General features: G+C 39.9%; 1 protein-coding gene across 7 annotated transcripts in view; it reads left to right on the top strand.

Moving 5' to 3' along the window:
- LTBP1 (latent transforming growth factor beta binding protein 1) overlaps positions 1-19,790 on the top strand; it is a 189,431-nt gene that overhangs the window by 1,534 nt on the left and 168,107 nt on the right. For all 7 annotated transcript variants that reach the window (XM_059841317.1, XM_059841314.1, XM_059841319.1 and 4 more), the window contains exon 3: positions 15,237-15,525. In XM_059841317.1, coding sequence (XP_059697300.1) covers positions 15,237-15,525 — 289 coding nt within the window. The remainder of the gene's footprint in view (positions 1-15,236; positions 15,526-19,790) is intronic.

Below are 19,790 nucleotides of genomic sequence, written 5' to 3'. Positions count from 1 at the left end.
GAGATCTAACACTCTTCCATCCTTAAATCCCTCCTTCCTAACCTTCACCTTTGCTGAGGGTGAATCGTGGGTGTCTCTTGCGTTTATTCGTAGCACACATTTTTGGAGAGAGCTTTGTGGAGGCTTTGTACGTGTGAACATGCCCTCCCCATCAGTTCTTGGGTTTTAGGAGTCTTTAGAATGGGGGCTTAACAGGGTAAAGAATCTACCAGAGGAGCACAGGTGGGGAGCAAGGAATCGCCATCTACCCACCCTGTCCCTTCACCAGTATGGCACATGAATGATCCTGTGCTTACCACGTGGAATTTTTGAAGCGCTGAACAATGTGAAAGAAGTGGGTTTGGCCATGGTAGAGTGATGTACCTTTACTGGGATAACTAGAAACACAAAATAGGTGCATAAAATAACACTGATTGAGCCAATCCTGCTATGCTCATGTTGTTCTTTCTCATGGGAAAGCAGAAGAATTTCTGCTCCTTTAGGCAAGACTCAGAATGATTGCTAATGGCTAAAATGGAGTGATGTCATGAGGTCAGGAAAGACTGGAAGAGCATAAGGCTTCAGGAAACTCCTGTGAGTATCAGTGAGATTGGGCAGATCTGAGAGTATTGCTGTAGTTCAGCAGGACAGATTGCTGTCCCTGAGAGAGCTGGAGTAAACACTGCTTTTGAGATTTTTTTTTTTTCCTCCAATGGCTTTTGTCCCTGTGTGGGATTTTTCACAATAGGGAGCAATCACTTTTGTAATCCTGACTGAGGTCAAGTACCTTTGACCTGTGTGGACCTGTTGCTAAGAAGCAAAGATTTTATGACAGTAGTTAAAGACAAAACTTCACCATTTCCCTACTAATTTAGACATGTATTTAAGATATTCTTCTAAATTAACATTTTCAAATACATGCTGCTGTGTTAGGTTAGTCACATTTGCTTAATACCTTACAAGTATTAGAATGTTTTCCTTCAGCTTACAGTGGTATTTTGAGGCTAACTGCGGAGCTTAATAAAAACCTACCTTAGCTTTAAGACTAATAAAAAACCCCCCACCTCTTATTACTAAATTTCAGGAAATTAAGTGAAAAATATATTTTAACTGTGCTACTGTCAACCAATTTTATTTTCACTATTTTGAACAAAACTCAAACAATGTTTTGGTTTTTTTCTCAATGTTTTTTTCTCTATCTTCTAGTAACTTTAATTTCCAGGCAACTTTTTTGTTTGTAAATTAAGGTAATTTTCTTTGCTTTTTGTCCTTTATGCTTTGTCTTTTTCACTTCTCTGTTTATCACTTATCTTTTCTTTTTTATTCCCTTTTATTTTTAGAGTCCTTCAGTAAGGACCAAGTTAGACAATTGGATTTGTATGTGATAGCTGTGTAGAATTTAATTTAAGTCCATTAATTACTTGGCTAGTTCATACAGTTACTGGAGGAATGGAGCAGCAGAGACAAAAAAAGAAAGGTTGGGGGGATTTTCTCATTTTTGTGCCTCTGATATTAGACTCTCCTTAGCATTAAATATTTTTATTCCCTTCTCTGATGCTTCTTTAATTCCTCCTAGCAGTGGTATAATAGACTTGGCTTGGATTTGCTCAGTTTCACCCCTCTCTTGGCAGGCCAAGGGAAGCACTGAATGTACTGAAGTTGTCTGTTTTGTAACTTAGGCAAACCATGAGATAGCATTGACTTGATTCAGCTCACAGTCATAATAGCCAGATATCACCTTTTCTGGAAGCTCCTGATGTTCCTTTCAGAAGAAGAGAAAATCTATAACTGAACAACAGTTAACCCCTTTGTTTCCTGTAAAATTATTAGTGTATTTTTAAAATTCAGATAGCAGGCTCTGTTGGTTTTGAGTGCCGTATTGCAGCAGTGGATTAACTGTGCCACAGATGCTGGCACACCTGAGCTGACTTGATGCAAAGTTGGCTTGATTCTGTCAGGGTTTATTAGTTCAGGCTCAGTATCACTTTAATAAGCTATTTAGTCTCCAGGGCCAGATTTTATTCTTTTGCATGGTGCAAAGTCTGAGTTAATAAACCCCAGACCCGTATGGGTCTTTCCAGAGCCAACTTCCATTTGTCTGCATCATGCTTCCAGAACCAGAGTGCTGAGAGCCAGCTCTGATCAGCGAAGTTTATTAGCTCAGGTGTAATCCCAGGCTGGAACAAGCAGCATGTGTTTCTGCTCTGCTGCACCTGTGTGAGTAAGCCTGCCTGGAACCCTCAGAAAGAGGGGGTGAAGGGTAGAGGTCTGGTCTTGCAGCCAGGCTGCCTTCCCTTCCCTTTGCCTTGCTGGGTGGTGTTTGCCAGCCCTGCTTTCTCATGGGGGAGGCTGTGGCTGCTGTTCCCTTGGGTGACTTCTGTCTGGGCAGTCTGGCTGGGAGCAGTGGCAGCCACGTTGCTTTTCCCTCAGTAGCAGCAACAGGAGGTGTTTGAAATGTCTCTGTGCAGGTCAGAGGGCAGCATCTGTACAGAAGAGGCAAGGGAACTTTGTAAGTACTTTTATTTAAACTTTAGTCTGAAGCTGAACTGCCTGTTGTGTTTACATTTGTTCATGTTCTCTTGGAAGCCTGACAGTCCTCAGAAGGTAAACTTCTGTTTTTCTTTGAACTGTAGGAGAGTGTCTACCATATCCAATTTAGACATCTAGGGTTTTCCCACCTTTGTCCCTAATATTTCGGTTCTACGTTGTAAAGTTTTAAGAACTTTTTTCAAACTCAGAGTGACTTAAATTATGAAGAGCTGCATCGTTCTAATTAAAAAGATGAAATGATAACACTCAGAAGTATTCAGAATTGATTTATGCTGGGCATATGATGCCTAACAATCAAAACCAACATTTTTGAAGCTTTCAGAACATCCACCTTTGGGTAAAGACAAAGGTGGGAAAAATTAAACCACAGCAATAAACATCTTGGAAAGTCAGAAGCATGTGAAAATGTTTAGGACAAGGATTGTCTTCTAGTCATAGTTATCTTAGGTTATGATCTGTGCAAGTGCAGTAATGAGATACCACTGAGGCTGGAGACACCATGTTTTGTTAGTACTTGTTGCATAACAGAGCTTTTTAGAAACATTAATTAGCTCTGTAACATGTCTGTAAGGCAAGTAAAACTTGGACCGTGGGGTTTTTATTGTTTCATTTAGGGAAATTAAACCATAGGTTAAATGTGGTCTTGGACAAGTTATAACAACTGTCAGGAAGGCCTGTGCTGGAAATCAGGAGTTCCCACCACCCAAATGCGTGTTTATCCTGTTGAAATCTGTTGTCTCCTACTTTGTTACTTACTACTAAATTTCTGTTAGTTAAAACTGCTTCTACAAATTTTGCTCTTCTGCTTGTTCTGATTTTGTTTGCTTAATGGTACAAGGAGCTGTTTTTCATGTTGGGAATGTAAGAGAAAATTACCTATTGTATGGAAAATCTGATATCTTAAAAAGATAAATGAGAAGAACCACCTTGTAGTAGTAGTAAACCCCTTGTAAAATGTATCATATGTTTTATCTGGAGTATTAATAGCAGTTGTTTGCGAGTGATCTCGGTGTAAACTGGATGATTAAAAAAATGGAAAGGAGGGAGCTTGCAGTTTTTAATGGCATGAGTTTCTTACTGCAAAGGTGTAAGAAAGGCTCATAGGGCAAAGAGGTGAGGAAGTGGATTTTGGAGGAACACATTCAGAATAGATTTCCTCTAGGGAGAGAAATTGCTGTCTATGTAGAACCCAGGTGTGCCATCATTGTCAATTAAGATTAAAAGGGTATAAAGTCTTTCATAGCTGAAGGTGTTGTGTGTTTGCATGCATGTATTCCATGCATAGGGCTAGTACTTTGGTGTTGTAACTGGACTGAATTCTATGAGTTTGATCATGATCTGTCTGTCATGTGCTTGGGCACTTTGGGAAGGTCATCAGAAAATAAGAAAGCAGTCTGTTGGCTTTTTCTTCATATTAAAAGATTATCTTGAAAATTGTCTTTTAAGAAAGACTGCCTGACTCAGTGTTAAATAAAGACTTACAGAGGTTTAATTTGTTTTTCAGAATAAGAAAATACACAACAGTAGATCCTTGCTGCTGTAGAGGCAGGAGACTAGAAAGTTGTGTGAATACTTGCCCCGAGGAAACATCCCCTTTGTTCAGTTTCTGAATCTGCTTGCCCTCTGCCTGTGCACTGCTGTTCAATTTGAGCCACCTCCTCCCTAAAGTTCCAGAGCTGCACTTCTTGCAGTGGATGAGTAAGCATGCTGCAGCTTTGTATCTCCTTCAGGACATGGGCACCTGACAGTGTGACCAGTGGCTCCAGATCAGCTGGATGGAGTGTGCCCTAAGTTGCTTCCAGCTTGTGCTTTTCAATTTCTTGGGGAAGGTGAGGGCAAGATTGCATGCTTTGGTCTTGTCCTGGAATAGGTTAGGATCCAGACCTGGAAACTTAGAAATATACGTGGGTCCTCCAGTTTAGACGCAAAACTCTGGATCACTAAACATATTAGTATGCTCGGAATCTACTCTTTTTCTGCCTTCAGTTCAGCTCTTAGAAGGGGGTATCCAGAAGAGCTGTACTCTTCATCATTGGAACTGATTACTTCAAATGTTTGCAGCTGTGCTTCTTGGTGGTTTTCTGGTCACAACTGGTTCCTGAGGCTTGTGCTTAATCAGTTTTGTGGCTTTGAGTTTTACCAAGTTCTGTTTATTTACATTGTGTATACAAAGCCTAACTATAACATACTGTTCCCAAATGTTGTTTCTTCTCATTCTAAGACCATCATCTCAGTAAAAGCAATATCAATCTCCTTCAAATTATGTCTAAATCAAAATTTAATATCTGAGTTTTAAAGAGGCAAACTACTTTGACCCATGTGACTGACCTATACATTAGTCCTTTTTGATCTATCTGTCCTTTGATGTGATTTTTAAACAATTCAGAGTTGAAAAACTGAAAATTTGAGAAGCTTGGTTTTGCCTTTGCTGTGCTTGCTACTGTAATATGTAAATAAAACTTCTGAATTTCATGTTAATGAAATTCAGGGAATGGGCTTTCGTAGTGGGAAAGCGCTTGTTAGTAATTCTTCTCTGCTTTATTTTTCACTTACTGCCCTTGGGAAGTGGGTACAACGACAGGGTCCAAATTCTTGTAGTCCTTGTCTACATTAGCAAGCAGCATGGAGCTGATCTATAGACAAAACCCTTTGGGTTTGATGACCTGAGGCCCAGGGCATGTGTGTTTCAGGGCTTAGTGTTTTATTTTGGGCAAGGTGTAGTCTGGTCTAGTGGTATGAACACCAATATGAGGCTGAAATAGGTTAGGTGCATTCTTGGAGTGCTCATGTTTTGAGTTTTGCTTTTTATTATTTAGATATATTTTTCTTTGCATCTTAAAAGAAATAGAGTGCCCACACCTAAAGGTCCCACAGCACAAACCGCACCTCTGTAGGCGCAGTTGGCTCAACAGCTTCAGGAGAGGCTGACCAGACTCAGCAGTAATGCAGACTTTGAGCACAGTGCCTGTCTCCTGGCCATGGTTGGCAGCCAGCCTCCCTCCTGTGAGACCCGGCTGTAAAAGAGCTGTGAGAAGATGGGGGAGCTGTTAGCTGCTGCCTGCTCTACACACGACCATGCCATGCGCCATTCCCTCATTTTGGTGAGGAAACTTAAGTCCTCAATCAGTATGAAGTGAAACCTAGCCAGCCTTCTCTTTGTGAGACACTGGGGACTTTACTGGAAACAAGCTCATAATGGTACATAGTCTGCTTCATACAAATACTGTAAGTGTGTATGGAATTAAGATGGAACAAAAAAAAAGAACCTTAGAAGAAATTTGTCAAGATGGAGCAGATGGCAGATTGATAGTGAACTTGTTCAGCTCATTGCAGCAGTTAGTGTTAACAAAAGAAGCAGGACCTGCAGTAAAATTGTGGTAAATCTACAGTGGATAAAAAGTCCTGAACACTTCCCTTCTTAATAGAGATTCAGAATGAACATGGAAAACTGAGGTGTTTGGGTTTAATTTTTTTTCTCTCCCTTTCAGTTTGTTGGCTGTTCGTTTTCAGTGTGTAACTTGGAAGTGGAGTAGAAAGCTGTGTATGTGCCAAGGAAAGCTGTGGTTCATCCCTCAGTTGTGCCCTGTCTGGTTGTGCACATATGTAGGGGCAAAATGATGTATTGACAGAGAAGTGATGCTTTGATTCTCACAGTAGGAGTCTTACACCTCTCTCCTTACAGCCACTCTTCCTGAGCATGGAGAAGGGAAGAGCTGGAAGGGAGCATGCTCCCCTCTCCTTCCTGTCCTGCAAAGTGGCTTTGTGTTTGGGATCAGTGAGCCTCCCAACCTTGGGAAAAGCAGGGCTGTAGCGAGGGGTGGGGTTCTGCTCTCTGTGAGGCCTTGAGAAAAGTGCAGCCTTCACCATGAAGGGCTGCTTGTGCTGACTGATCCTGCCTTAAAGGAAGCTTGGATTGCCTGGGAGCTCTAGGATTTGTGGAGGGTAGATGAGAACTAAAAACTCCCTAAACTGTCTCCCCGTTCAAACTCTGGAGTAGTGCGTGTTAACAGATTATTGATGGTTTGGGTGGCCGAGTCAGTCCATGCTCTGTAACTGATATGTTAATTCTTAGACTGATGTTGGGCTGGGTTTGAGGTTTCTTTCTAGTTGGCTTTTTATTCTGCCTTTAAAAGAAGCAGTACGTGTGTAGCCTAATTTATTCCTAGAAAATAGATCTTATGCATTGACTAAAGAAAGCAAGCAAATCTTTAGCATTTCTCCACATCTGTGGCTGCACACACAGGGGTAAGAAGCATTTTACATTTAGTAAAGCAAGATGTTCATTTAAATACAGAGCTAAAAATAGGTCTGCTTGGGCATGGTCTTTTTTTTTTTTTTTTTTTTTTTTGGTGAAGTGCATATAGTAATCCCTGCATGTGGGAAATTGTTTTGTGTCCTATGGCAAGATTTGCTTTTTTTATAATTGAGATCAGGTTTTTATTATCCCTTGATGGCAGTTTAGGCCTGGAATTTCGGAGAAGCTCAACCAAATTGGGAACTTTTATTGAGAATTGGTTGAATTTAGGGAAAACTTTATCATACTTACTGTTTTGCTACTCTATTTTAATTAATAGTTTTTTCTCTAGTCTTTCTCTTTTTTGTAACACTTCAGTTGTTTGAATCCTATATCCAGTTAAATATTTTCAGTTGCCTTTTTACTGAGCTTGTCTTAGTTTGTTCAGTTTCCTGCAAATTTATGATGAAGGATTTTGTAAAAAAATAAGTGAGCACTTGTGGAGAAATGTTAAGATAATGAAAAAGGATTGCATACTGGAGTGTTAACCACTCAAGCAGCAAGAACAGTGTGTAACATGTGAATCTGCTGGTTTCCTTGGCTTAGTCCATTCTGTAATGAACAATTTTCATTTTTATTTGTGGGCACTGGAATGATAAAGGGATTTGTAGCATGTGAAATGTTTGTGTTGTCAGAATATGCATAGTTATGATCTCCTATAATTAAATACTCTAAAATGCCTCTCAGATTGTGCAGTCTTAAATATTTATATTATATAAACTCCAGTAAACACAACATGAATGAAAATGCCAAGTATGAAACAGCATGTTATATTCTTGCTGCTGATAGAATAATGCATCCTTTTGCTGAAGTTAAGCTTTTGAAGTATTTGAGTACAGTTGCTATTCAATTCTGCTGAGTCTTGGCATTCAGAGATTATACAATGAGATACATAGAATATAATATTAGTAAAGTACATTATGTTGCCATAAGGTTAAGAGAAAAACAGTTTTTTTGTGTGTCTGCTTTAAAAGAAATATGTATGCTAAAAGCATTGTTTTCTGTTTCCCTCCCTTCCTGGAGGTCATGTTTACATGCCATTGTGGGAATGAATCTGATGGTTTGAAGTGGACAGCAAAGAATTCCAACTCATGCTTTTATTTGAAGTATATTTAGGGAAAGAATTTCCTAAGACCGTATAGTTATGATAAAAACAAGTTCCTGTGTAGAAAGACACAGATGGTTGTAATACTGCCTCCATTAGTATGTAGAGGTCACACAGGTTTTCTGCAGTTAATGTAATTGCTTAGGATTGTATAAAAGTAATTTCAACTTTTTTTTTTTTAAATAGAATAGTTTTACAACAAGGTTGTATCACCTGTGGTTGTAAATTCCTCTCTCCTTCATTCTTGATGAATAGTTAGAATTATTGGATAAATTTCTGGTAAACTTTTCAATTTATGAAACCCCTTTGGTGTGAGATAACCAGACAGAGAACTAGGTCCCCAGAAAAACATTAGCTTCAGTGAACTTTTGGGTTTCTAGACTCCAGTTGCATCCTTAGTCCTGACAATGACTTGATACTTAAAAAGGGTTTTCAGAGTAAAAGGGAAAAATTAAGTGGTGAGTTAAGCAGTAGGGTAGTTCAGAGAACAGGAAATTCTAAAAATACATTGCACTTCTTCAGGATGTCAGCACCATATTCAGATTTTTCTGAGGCAAACTGGAATATGCCTCTTTGCTTTCAGAACCCACAGCTTGTTGCCTTCCAAGGAAAGCACTTCCCTGCTTTTCTTCTGGAATCGGTGGGGGATCATCACTCTGTCTTTCAACCCAGCAGGAGTTAAAGGTGCCTTTGTATCACAGCTTTTTGTTTAGGATGTGCACTCAACCAAGATGAGCTTTGGTTTGGTTTCCTTGTGTGCTCAAGGAGTAAAAATCTTGCATTCATGGAAGAAGGCAGTATTTGTTATGCCTTTAACAGTATTCCTATGTTGCATGTAAAGAAACATGGATAGGTCTGTGCTGAGGGCAGAGTTTTCATGTCATAGTGTTGGTTTTTCCCCTTTCTGTAAACTTGATGCATGTGTCATTTCTCAGCCATTGTGTGCTGGAATCTGAAACAGCTCTGTGCTTAAAATCCTGTTTCCAATTGCCGTATTTTCTATTATTTGCCCTCTGGCTTGTATTGTGCCTGACAGGATTTACACACTCCTGTGCAAGAAGTTGATACATACTGTGCCAATGTGCACGGTGATGAAATTTGTTTAAACTGGTGCTGAACTATTATGTGTGCTCAAGAGAAGAAAAAAAAAAAGGTGTTTGTTGTGGAAAAAGAAAGAAACCTGGTAGAAGGGTGCATTTGAGATAGCATAAGACTCACAGCATGTTATAGCAATTGTGTTGAAGTATGAGAAGTTCAGGAATGACATTGAAAAATATTTGTGGACATTGAAGTACAAACCAACAGCAGTTGCTTGTTAAAGGAAATACGTGAAGGTGGAGTTGAGGCTAAAAGGCTAGAAACTTGAGTGCAGAAAACTTTTGGGATATTTAAATTTGTTTATTGTGAGTTTCTCACTGAAAAAAATATTTTTGTGGATTTCTGTTCCCCACAGGGAAATAAATTTGTAAATGTGTTGTTACTTTTCAGGAAGTTGAAAGAAGTGATTGGCATAGGAATGAGATTGTAATGATCTTAATCCAAGAATTAATGTTAGTTTAATATTACTTTAATAGAAACATTTTTAGGACAAGTGGAGTCAGTTATATTTGTATTTTGATTCATTTGAAAGGAAAAAATATAAATTTTTATCTAAACTTCCACAAATGACAATGTTTTGTACTTACTGATTCAAGATAATAAATTGTGCTTAATTTGGAATGTAGTGGAACAAATTACATTCTGTATATGTAGAAATTTTAAAATATTTATGTGGTTTGAAACTATTATAAATCCTTTATTTTAGGTCTTGCTTCTGCAAATATTTATATACACTTTAACTGTAATGACATGAGCACATGGACTGAAAAGTGTGTATGTATAGATCAGTCCCAAACCAACATAAGATGTTTTGGAAGGAGTGTGTATAAACCTAATGTTAATGTTATTTTACCCTTGCTATTCTGAAAGAATGTCCCAAATACAACCATGCTGGGCCTGATAGGCATTTGTCAAAGCTGGGACTAGTCTGTCTTAGAGAGTGGTGAGCAGTAGTTGATTAGGGAAAGATGTACGAAAAGGATGAGCATTTTGGGATACGGTTTTGGTCTTTTTGTGACTCACGTACTTCAGAAGCGAATGTGTCACTTGACTTTATTTTTAGTAGATATAGATTACATGATTTTAAAACATAAACCAACCCAAGACAATCCTTCTCCCTTCCCCACTGTATTGGGTCTGGCTGAGCTGGAGCTGTGCTTTGCAATTGTACCTAGAAAGGTGTTGGTAACACTCCACGGTTTTGGCTACTGCTGAGCAGCGCTGGCACAGCACCAGCAATGTTTCTCAATGTTCCCTTCCGCCCATCAATAGGCTGGGGGTGGGTAAGATCCTGGGAGGGGACACAACTGGGACAGCTGACCCAAACTGACCAAAGGGATATTGCATACATAGGACATCAGCTCAGATAGAAAAGCTAAGGAAAGGTGAAGAAACAGAGGGCGTTTGTTATTTACAAAGCTTGCCTTTTGATGCACCCCCTACGCATGCTGAAGCCCTGCTTCCTGGGAAGTGGCTGAGCATCACTTGCTGATCGGAAGTAAAGAATAAACCTGGTTTTTTTTTCTCTTTACTTGTGTGCACACAAACTTTTTCTTTAGTAAACTGCCTTATCTCAACCTATGAGTTGGTTTTGATCTTTTCTTTCCCCTGTCTATCTGGAGACTGATAGAGCAGCTTAGTGGGTGTGGGAGCTCAGCACATCACTCCTGATGTCCAGAGCTACCGAGAGAACCCTTGGGGGGCGCGGGAGTCCTGAAATGTTGCCAGAAGCACTTGGTGGCTTGATTTTGATCCATCTAGAGATGTGCCACCTGTGTATGAGGAGATGAAACCTGTGAGAATCACTCAGGTGTGAATGGTGAAGGGAAGACATAATTATAGGGTGAAACACAGATTTTGGGGTTTTGGTACAGGGGGGTTATGGAGACAAGATGGAGGAATCAGGGTGTGTCACAGGGCTCTTCTTTCTTCTTCTTGTCATCCATCTTCTGTGGTGGTGTTGGCACTTGTGGATTGGTCTGGGGTGAAGGTGCACTTGGTGATGAGGGTGATAGGTATTGGGAATGAAACATAAATATCATGTACGTAGTTTTTGCTATAAAAAGCCGCGACCGCCTCGTGGGCAGTCAGAGTGCCTTTGGCTGCCGTGCTGGTCAGATCCAGGTCAGGCAGAGAAGGAACTTTGTAGATAAGAAACAATAAACAATTCTGAAGACTGAAAAACCTAGAGTCCAGAGTCATCTTTTGAGGCCCAGCGTGCAAAGAACCATCCTGAGCGTGTGTGGGAGCAGAGACGGACAGCTGAACCCCATAAGTGGACACCTGGCATCCAGCCCAGGTCAACCTCACCACAAACCATACTTCTGGAAAGTGAGGGAAGATTGGCTATGTTGTCTATGCCTGGCCTTTCAATGTGGCCGACTTCCATGGCACAGCAAGTTTTGGATGTTGCAGCAAAGTAGCTCAAAGAGCAGATCAATCAACCTCTGACAGAAAAATCTGTTGAGACTTATTAAACACAAAACCAGCACTCTTGCTCAGGAAGTTGCTGAGCCTCTAATTCTTAAAAGCTGTAGTGGTATAAGCTTTAATTTTGTCTCACCCTGTCCTTAAGCATCCACCTCAGTAATGGAGGGAGAACACTCCACTTAAGCGAATCTTTAATCTGACCCACTAAGCTTAGTCTCATTATTTGCATCTTTGCCAAGCTCCATTTTGAATTTCCAGTCATGACCTCCTTGAATTGAATAGGATGAAGCCAATTGCCTTTAACAGCAGTATATTGGCCTGCTTTTCAGTTTTGAACTTAATACTTCCACGCCGCAGGTTTTGGAAGCCTAGCTTTATGGAAAATACTGGTGTTTGCAGTTTACGGGCCATTATTGTTGTCTTCAAACAAAATAATTAGGTCATTCATTTGGCACACTACAGCTGTCTTGAACATTTTAGAGACTAAACTGCTGTATTATGTCAATTGAAGTGTTCATTTTAATTCTTTCCTAAAAAGGTGATCTTCTATTATGCAATATTAATGAAGGACTTCAGTCAAAAGATTCATTGCTGTGAGGATTTAATGGGTGGGGTTTTCATCCTGTTGTCACTGGTCTTAAAACATGGTTGCTGGATCTCCTGATGGTTCTTTTGTTAAAGGCCAGTTAGAGTAATGCAGTTTGTCCTGCAGGGCATTTGCTTCGTGTACATGTAATGTGTTTTAGGGTTTTCTTTACTGCCAATGAAGTAAGAATGTTCAAGTCTGTGTGGGCAAAAAAGATGAGGTAATTTCAAAACAGGTTCTGTTTTTAGCTTTATGGTTTTAGATTCACTGCAGCCTTCACTTTAATCGGTAGAAACTCAAGTTTTTGTAGGCTGCTGAAGCACAACTTTGGTTCTTAACTAGAGGAAAAAGAGTTGGAGTCTTTCCAAGGTTGTATTTTGTGTATATATACATTGTTATTTCACCTTTGATGGGAGGTAGGCCATAATCAGTGTCCTAGCAGAGTGGGTGTTGTTTCATACTGACTTTTGGTGTGCTCTTCTTAGCTTACTTCTGTGTTGAGTCATTAGTTTTTAAATAATTTCTTGAGAAACTTAGAGGTTAATATAGGCACATGTCCATAAATCTCCACAAATAAATGAATGCTCTCTTAATGTAAAAATGGGACTTTTGAAAGTCTTACTTTTTTTAAAGAATTTTTTACTGTGATTTTTGCACATTTCATACAGATTACTCAAGTGATGGGGTCACTCTTCTGGTCTTAAGAGTCTCTCCAAAGCCGGTGAAATTTAATTAGAATTTCAGGCTCCTGAATTTATTTTCCACTATATGATTTCTGTCATGTGCATATAACTGAATTTTCACTGTTTCTAGCAAAATCTAAGTTTTAAAATAAGGCGCAGGGAAGATTTGGCTTATCTATTACAGCATATGCTTGTTGCAAATCCCTTCTCAAGTTTATAGTGAAAATGGTCTTCAGTCTTCCAGCAAAGACAAGACAGTCTCAAAAATAAACCAGTAGAAGTGAGCAGTTGATACTTTTGTGTTGCCAGGGAGGTGCATAATATGCAGTTAAGGTAGCCTAGCTAAATATATGAGAAAGAAGAGAACTTGCACATGGAGGGCCAAGTGTAAGTGAAGTAGCTCCATGCAAAACTCAGGTTTAAGTTGTAGGGCAATTCTGGTGCTGTGTGCCGTTGGTATATATGATACATTTGCCAGTGGATAACATAGGCCTCCAAACTAACACCGTCCCATCCTAATTAGTTAATTTATATATATTCTTGTGCATTTAATTTATTTTTATGTACAGAAGAATGTATTAGAACTTGATTGAAGTGTCAAGTACTCTATTTGGGCCAGGGTTGTGGACCGATTTTTTAAAAATAATTTAATTGTTCAGTTGGATGTGTGTGAATATGGTGCAGAATCCCATGTTATTGTTCAAGATATTATCTTACCTATTCTAGTAAAAAAATTATCACCTGACATATAATTATGTTGAGGTTAAAAGATCATTAACAATATTAAAAATTTGCTTAGTTTGTAGGAACAAAGTAGCTCAACCATGTTTTTTTCTTATACATGCTTCGTTGTATACCATCTTTAATGTGAATAATGATTAAATTTTTTTCTTTAATATTAGAATAAAATCCCAGTATTGCTGGGTGGAATGTGCCTGGGCTCGTCCGGCCCTGCTCTGGACCAAAGGCGGCAGCTGTGGTGTTTCACCTCAGAGACACCTTTGGCTGGCTGGAAGTTGCAGTCAGGCACTTGGAACAAGTCCAGGCATGGTAGAAACTCAGTTTACCTCTGGTGGAAAGGGTTCAGGCAACAGTGAAGAGGAAAAGGAGAGGATTCTGCCGGAGGGTTAAATCCAGAGTTTTATTCCAGGGTCACAGAGCTCTGAATCTTGGTAACAACTCCCAACAGAAAATTGGCTGCATGGTCTCTGTGACTTTTAAGCTCACAGGGAGGGAGGAGGGAAAGGATAGGTGAGCCACCAACCAGGTGGGAGGGGGAGGGTCTCAGGGGACAATGACACCTGGACAGGCCAATGACCCCAGGTCTGAGAAGCATCTTTTGAACTTCTGCCAATCACACGACACCCTTGCTGGAATGTGGAGTTTGAAGGACAGCATTTAGGAAGGGGGCAAGGGGGAGGGGAAGGGACAGGTTGGCACACCTGAAGGAGGACAGGATATTGCTTCACACCATAACACTTTAATATTAAATTGTGTCCTTTAGATAATTAATTTGTTTTGCCATCTTTGTGATGTAAATTTCAGCATCCAAAATAAATCCTCAAGGTAGACACGCCTTTGCAGTATTATCTGTATACATAATCCACAGTTGCTTTTGCTTTTCTTCCTCCCTTCCTCCGGTTTTTTGATGGGATTTGCTGCTCCTCCAAGTTTCTTGTTCATTCAGAGTGGAGTTGGTACTGCAATATCTGGGTGTACAATCTGGGTGTTGAGTCTAGGCTGGTTATTCAGACTCCCTCTGTAGTGACTGGATAGAGCAAGGCAAAGCAGTGTAATCAATCCTCTCTGAAGGCGAAGTGTATTTTAAAGAATCTGATTTCTTTTCACTCATGGCACAAAGAATCTATAGAAGCTGGTCTGGGATAATCACAAGCACCTGTCTGTTTCTTCCTAGGTGTAGCAATGTCTTGGTAGCAGCAGCTCACATCTCCTGTGTTGTTACAGTGGGGGTACTGCAGGGAATGTCATTTGGGTTTTAGAGGTGGAAGGGTTGAATTGCTTCACACTTCTCTGCTACATTTTGGTGATCTATAATGTGGCTGTAGGGATTCATTCTAGGCACCTATGCAGCATCTGATTTTAAAATAGTAGTAAAATGAATCCCAGCCCGGATCAGTAGTAGAGTTGTGTACCTGTGTACTATTGTTTCATCAGATGCAGTTTGGGTTTTTAAAGTATGAGAAGGGATGCTGAGCAGAAAGGAGGAAGAGCTGAAATAATGCTATATTTCACAATTTAACTTGTGTATTTCCTAGTTTTTAGATCCAGCATTTTACTTTTTGAAGTTGTTCAAATGTTGTGCATATCTGTTGTGCTAGAAATCAATAAAAGCTGTACCAACTTGTATATTATCTTTTGTAGAGCTTAGGAATGTTGTTCTCTCCTACTGCAATTAACATTAACAATTAATGCCTTTTTTTATTGTGGGGAGGGTTTGCATTTTCCTTCCTGCTTTGTTTCACAGGTACTTTTTAAAATGTCTTTCCTTAGCTAACTGTGCACCACCGTGCCAAAATGGAGGGATGTGCCTGAGACCTCAGCTTTGTGTGTGTAAACCAGGAACAAAAGGTAACTCCTGTGAGGATACAGTCGTGCAAGACACATCTTCCACTGGCGGCCGGAGCCCCGTTGTTCCCCCGTGGCCCATACCCCAGCAGGCTGCCCAGCAGACCTTCTCTCAGAAGGTGCAGGTCCCACCCAAGGTTGGCCCTATGGCTCAGATGGCATTCACAATCAAGCAGAAGCCTCCTGTTGGGTTAACTCAGCAAATGCAACCACAGTAAGTGTTTTCTTTGCTCTCAAAGAAGTTCAGTATGTCAGATTTATAAAATGTTGTTCCTTGCAAAAAATTATACTTGGAAACAGTCACGCATTTTTTAAAACAGCTTCTTGTTTTAACTGTAAGATTTCAGTGGATGTTTAGACTGTTATTACTTATGAGCCAGATTTCCTTACCTGAAGAGAATATGATATCAGTCCTATGATATCAGTCAGCTTCTGTTTTCCTTAGAATGATGATAATTTTGGGGGAATTATTCTTAATTTACCCTGGTGACCTTTTGAGTTTATCCTTGAACAAAGTCTGACATGAAATTCTGACACGTTGTGTCACTGAAGAGAGTAAGGTTTGGTACTTCTGTTCTGGTTTCTTCTATTTGCATTATGTTTTCTCTTTTAACAGAAGTGTGTGTGGCTGTGCTACAATGAATACTTCTGCTTGTTTGTGTTTGAGGTTCAGGATTGTATCTGACTGCCATAAGCAGCAAGGAAACACCCATCTTGTTAGAGAATTTTTTCTCTGCCTCTTAGTAGCTGGTGACTTAGCCAGCCTTTGATGTTATTTCTCTGAGCTTTAAATACTTAATGTGAGTCTGAAATTTTTCTAATTGTACTGTTGTTTCCATTGATGTGTGCGACCTTAATTTATTTGAAGACCCCATTTTATATGGAGGGAGGGAGGAGCACAGGAGGGTGGCAATCAAGTGGAATGTGAACAGTTTTAGGTGTTTTCAGCTACTGCTGTCCTTCCACTTTCAGGTGAAGACAGTGACAAAAGGTGTTTCTGTCCTGTAGGAGGTGTTGCTTTTGGAGAGGTTGCTTTTGCTTTTAAGGAAGGTGTAGTCTGTCTTGCTTCTAGTCTCCAGAGCAAGATAATCAGGACTAGGAAATAAATTGTGTTTTCCTGTGTTCAAAACTGTGAAAATGAATGTGGAAGGGTGGTGTGTGATTATAGAGTTCTACACCTGAGTCATCATAGGCTCCTGACAACAAAGTGCCACTTCCTTTCCAAAGCTACATCTGAGAGCAGAGATCATTGGACATTCCCCCAGTGTTATTTGCCATCTCATAACCCCTTTATAAGGTTTTTTTTCCCGTCCTAAACCCTTCTAATTCTTTGTACTAACTGTGGATCCACAAGCTCAACTAGTTTCCTACATGTCTTGTGTAGTAAGAGAAATTTACATTAATTCCCTTGGAGCTCTAAGCCATAAGCCAGTATCTTCTTTGAGAAGGTAGCACACTGAGGGCTTTGCGAACAAATACACCCACAGTCTTGAAAGACAGAGAAATTGCTACCCAGTTTTAGTATTTCCTCGTACTCTGAGTCCAATTTCGTTCCTACCAGTGAAGCAAGGCTTATTGAAGTGACTAATATGAAGGGGAAATTTCCAGTGAAATCCTCAGGCTTTTTTCCTGTTCCTCCCTTTCCAGACCAGCTGGACTCATCACCTGGTGTCTGTGCTTGGCCCCATAAACAGCAGTGCAACAGATCAGTGCAAAATGGCCAGACAGTTCCTGTCATATCAGTACTGATTCCTGTAGAGTGTACTTTCTTTTTTCTCCCTCCCTCTATACAAAAGCATTCTCAAGGAATTTTTCTTTGTTGCAATAAAGGCCAGTTGTACAAATTGGGTAGTAAAATATACTTAAAAAAAAAAAAAAGAGGAGGAGGGGGAAGAAAGATAAAAGAATGTAATTTGTTCTTGCCTGAAAAAAAATTGTCATCTTTTAAGCACTCTAAAACTGTACTCAGAAGGCTTGTGACAGCCTGTAGAAAAGCCTTACTTTCCATTATTCCTGGAATAATGTCATGGTTAAAGGATTCCTCTTGGGGAAAAAAGAAAAAAAAAAAAAGATAAATTGATTTTTTTTCTGTGCTACTATGATAGTTGTTAGGCTATGATGCTCAAAGTATTTCTAGAGAATACCTACAGCATTTTATGCTTCACCAAAATCTCTTTACCTGCTTGCATGAGACATCATCACAGATGTGGAGGCAGCAAATTCAGACTGACAAAACCAATCACCTGTTGCCTGCTGTCCAAAGAGCCTCTGTGTGTTTCCATGTGCGGTGGGCTTTCTTGTTCATGTCAGCCTTCTCAGCCTAGGATTTTCTCCTAACTGTGGAGAGACTTTTTCAGGCAGAACTGTTACTCTTTGGGGATCACGTGAAGAGAAATCTATTTCAGTCAGCTTAATACTGGCATGGTAAAGTGGGAAACTGAGTATCTGGGGTCCTGAGAATGCCAGCCTACAACCTTGGCTGAAGCCAGGTGTAGGAGCTGGAGATGGAGAGGAAGAGCACTGTTGCACAAACCAAAGCTGTTATATTAAGTGCAGCAGAAGGTGGATGCTTAGATACAGCTGTTGAAATGAGTGCCAGTGATAGTTCCCATGTATGACTATTAGGACAATTTACAGGGCTGAAAGATCCTTCTGAGGTCAGGTCTCTAACACTGAAAGGGGCAGACAGGCTAGTTCCTGTTTGAGTTCCTTTTTGGATATGTTGTGATCTCGTATGTTGTGTGAGGCTGCCCAGATAGTTTTGGAATGGCTTTTCTGGTTCCCACTCCTGGAAAGTGGAGTCATCCACACTGTCAGTGTAGTGGGTGTGCTGATGTGGATACTGCTGCTGGGCAGTCAAGGGCTGGACTGGTGAGAGCCAGGGCAGACCCAACCTGGAACACCTAAATTAGCTCCTAGAGGAGGCTTGCCTCCACAGAGCTTCTGTTTTGCCATTCTCTGACAATTTTTTTCTCTTTTATATAGCAATGCAACTTTTCCAACTTCAGTCATCAAGATGTGTTCATGCATGCTTTCTTAGGATCATGGTGGCAATGATATTTAGGAAAGCAGGGAATTAATATATTTCTTTCCAGATACCGTTTTTTGAAGAATAAGGTGATGAACAGAAGGAAAGCTGGAGAGAGATTAATTTCCTGGAATATCCTGGGTTCAGCAAGTCTGTCATAGCTGTGCTCTGAAGATGGATATACTGTCAGGTACAAGGTCTCATCTCAGAAAAATGTTAGCAGAAGGTATAGATGACTGTAATTGAAAACAAGTGGTGTTTCAGAAACAAAAATCTGCTTCTTATTGGAACCTGTAGGGAATTCTGATCTCAGTAACAGGCGTGCTTTGTGGGCCTGAATTCCTGTGATAGCTCTCCAGTAACTCTGGGTGTTCCTTTCACATCTTGTGTTCTCACTTGTTGGCAGCAGGATAGCTCCAACAGCTTGATTTTGTGCATTTACCATCTGTGTGAGCAGAACTTTTTTTATTAAGGGATCTTTCTAGTACAGTTTTGGAAATTATCACCAGAAAGAGTACAGCATTAACCAACTGGAGCTCAGTAACACACTGAAGTGTCACAGGATTGCTCCTTCAGCCTCCTTTTGAGGCAGGTGGTGATGAAATGGGAAAATCTGCTTTAATGTTGGACAAAGCAAAGCTCATCAAAGGAGTGGTGAACTCACAGCCTCCAGGTGACAGATTTGGGCTTACTGGTGTGCCTTATGTCCCCAGAAATCTCTGCTGAGAGATTGCTTCCAAACTTGTGTTCCTGGGTCACTGCCTCTAGTCCTGTGCTATGACAGGCAGATGTATTTCCTGCTAATTTAAGTAAGCCTGTCAACTGATGTAAAGCTGTTTTTTCACTTCCGTTCAAAGATGTAGTATTTCTTCCAGTTTAAACTATTTTTTCCCAATTTTAACTAGTTGATGGCAAATCAGTGTGAATGTAGATTGGAAAAAACATGCCTGAAAGAAGAACTGGGCATGCTGTTGTGACCCTACTGAAATCAACAACATAGGACAGTCATAACAGAAAATTGAATATGTGTTTGGTATAACATATAACTGTAAGTTAAATGTTTACATATATATTTAAAATATGTAGAGATTATTGACTTTCTGTTGTGCAAACTCCTGTAGTCTGAGGATCACTGTAAAGTATAAGAGACTGCTCTTTTGGCTATTTCCTCTCTTGCATGCCAGTCCTTTTTTGTATCTTTGACTGCAAGTAATTTATTTTTTAGAACTTCTGGTTCTATGATTGGTTAATATGATGATGTATCAGGTGATGGTCTAAAAAAGATTATAGAAAGGCTTTTTGAAGCTTTTATGAAAGTAGCATCTGGAGGAAATAATTTTTTACTACCATTATGATAGTTTTGTACTAAAGATGTACAAAGCAAGAGAAACTCTTTATTTTCAAGAGCCCTGCACTTGAACTTAAGTGTGAAGTCTGTTTGAAAATAATTT

The sequence above is a fragment of the Haemorhous mexicanus genome, chromosome 3, assembly GCF_027477595.1.
Source record: "Haemorhous mexicanus isolate bHaeMex1 chromosome 3, bHaeMex1.pri, whole genome shotgun sequence".
Classification (NCBI taxonomy): Eukaryota; Metazoa; Chordata; class Aves; order Passeriformes; family Fringillidae; genus Haemorhous; species Haemorhous mexicanus.
This window is presented reverse-complemented; position numbering and strand designations above follow the sequence as displayed.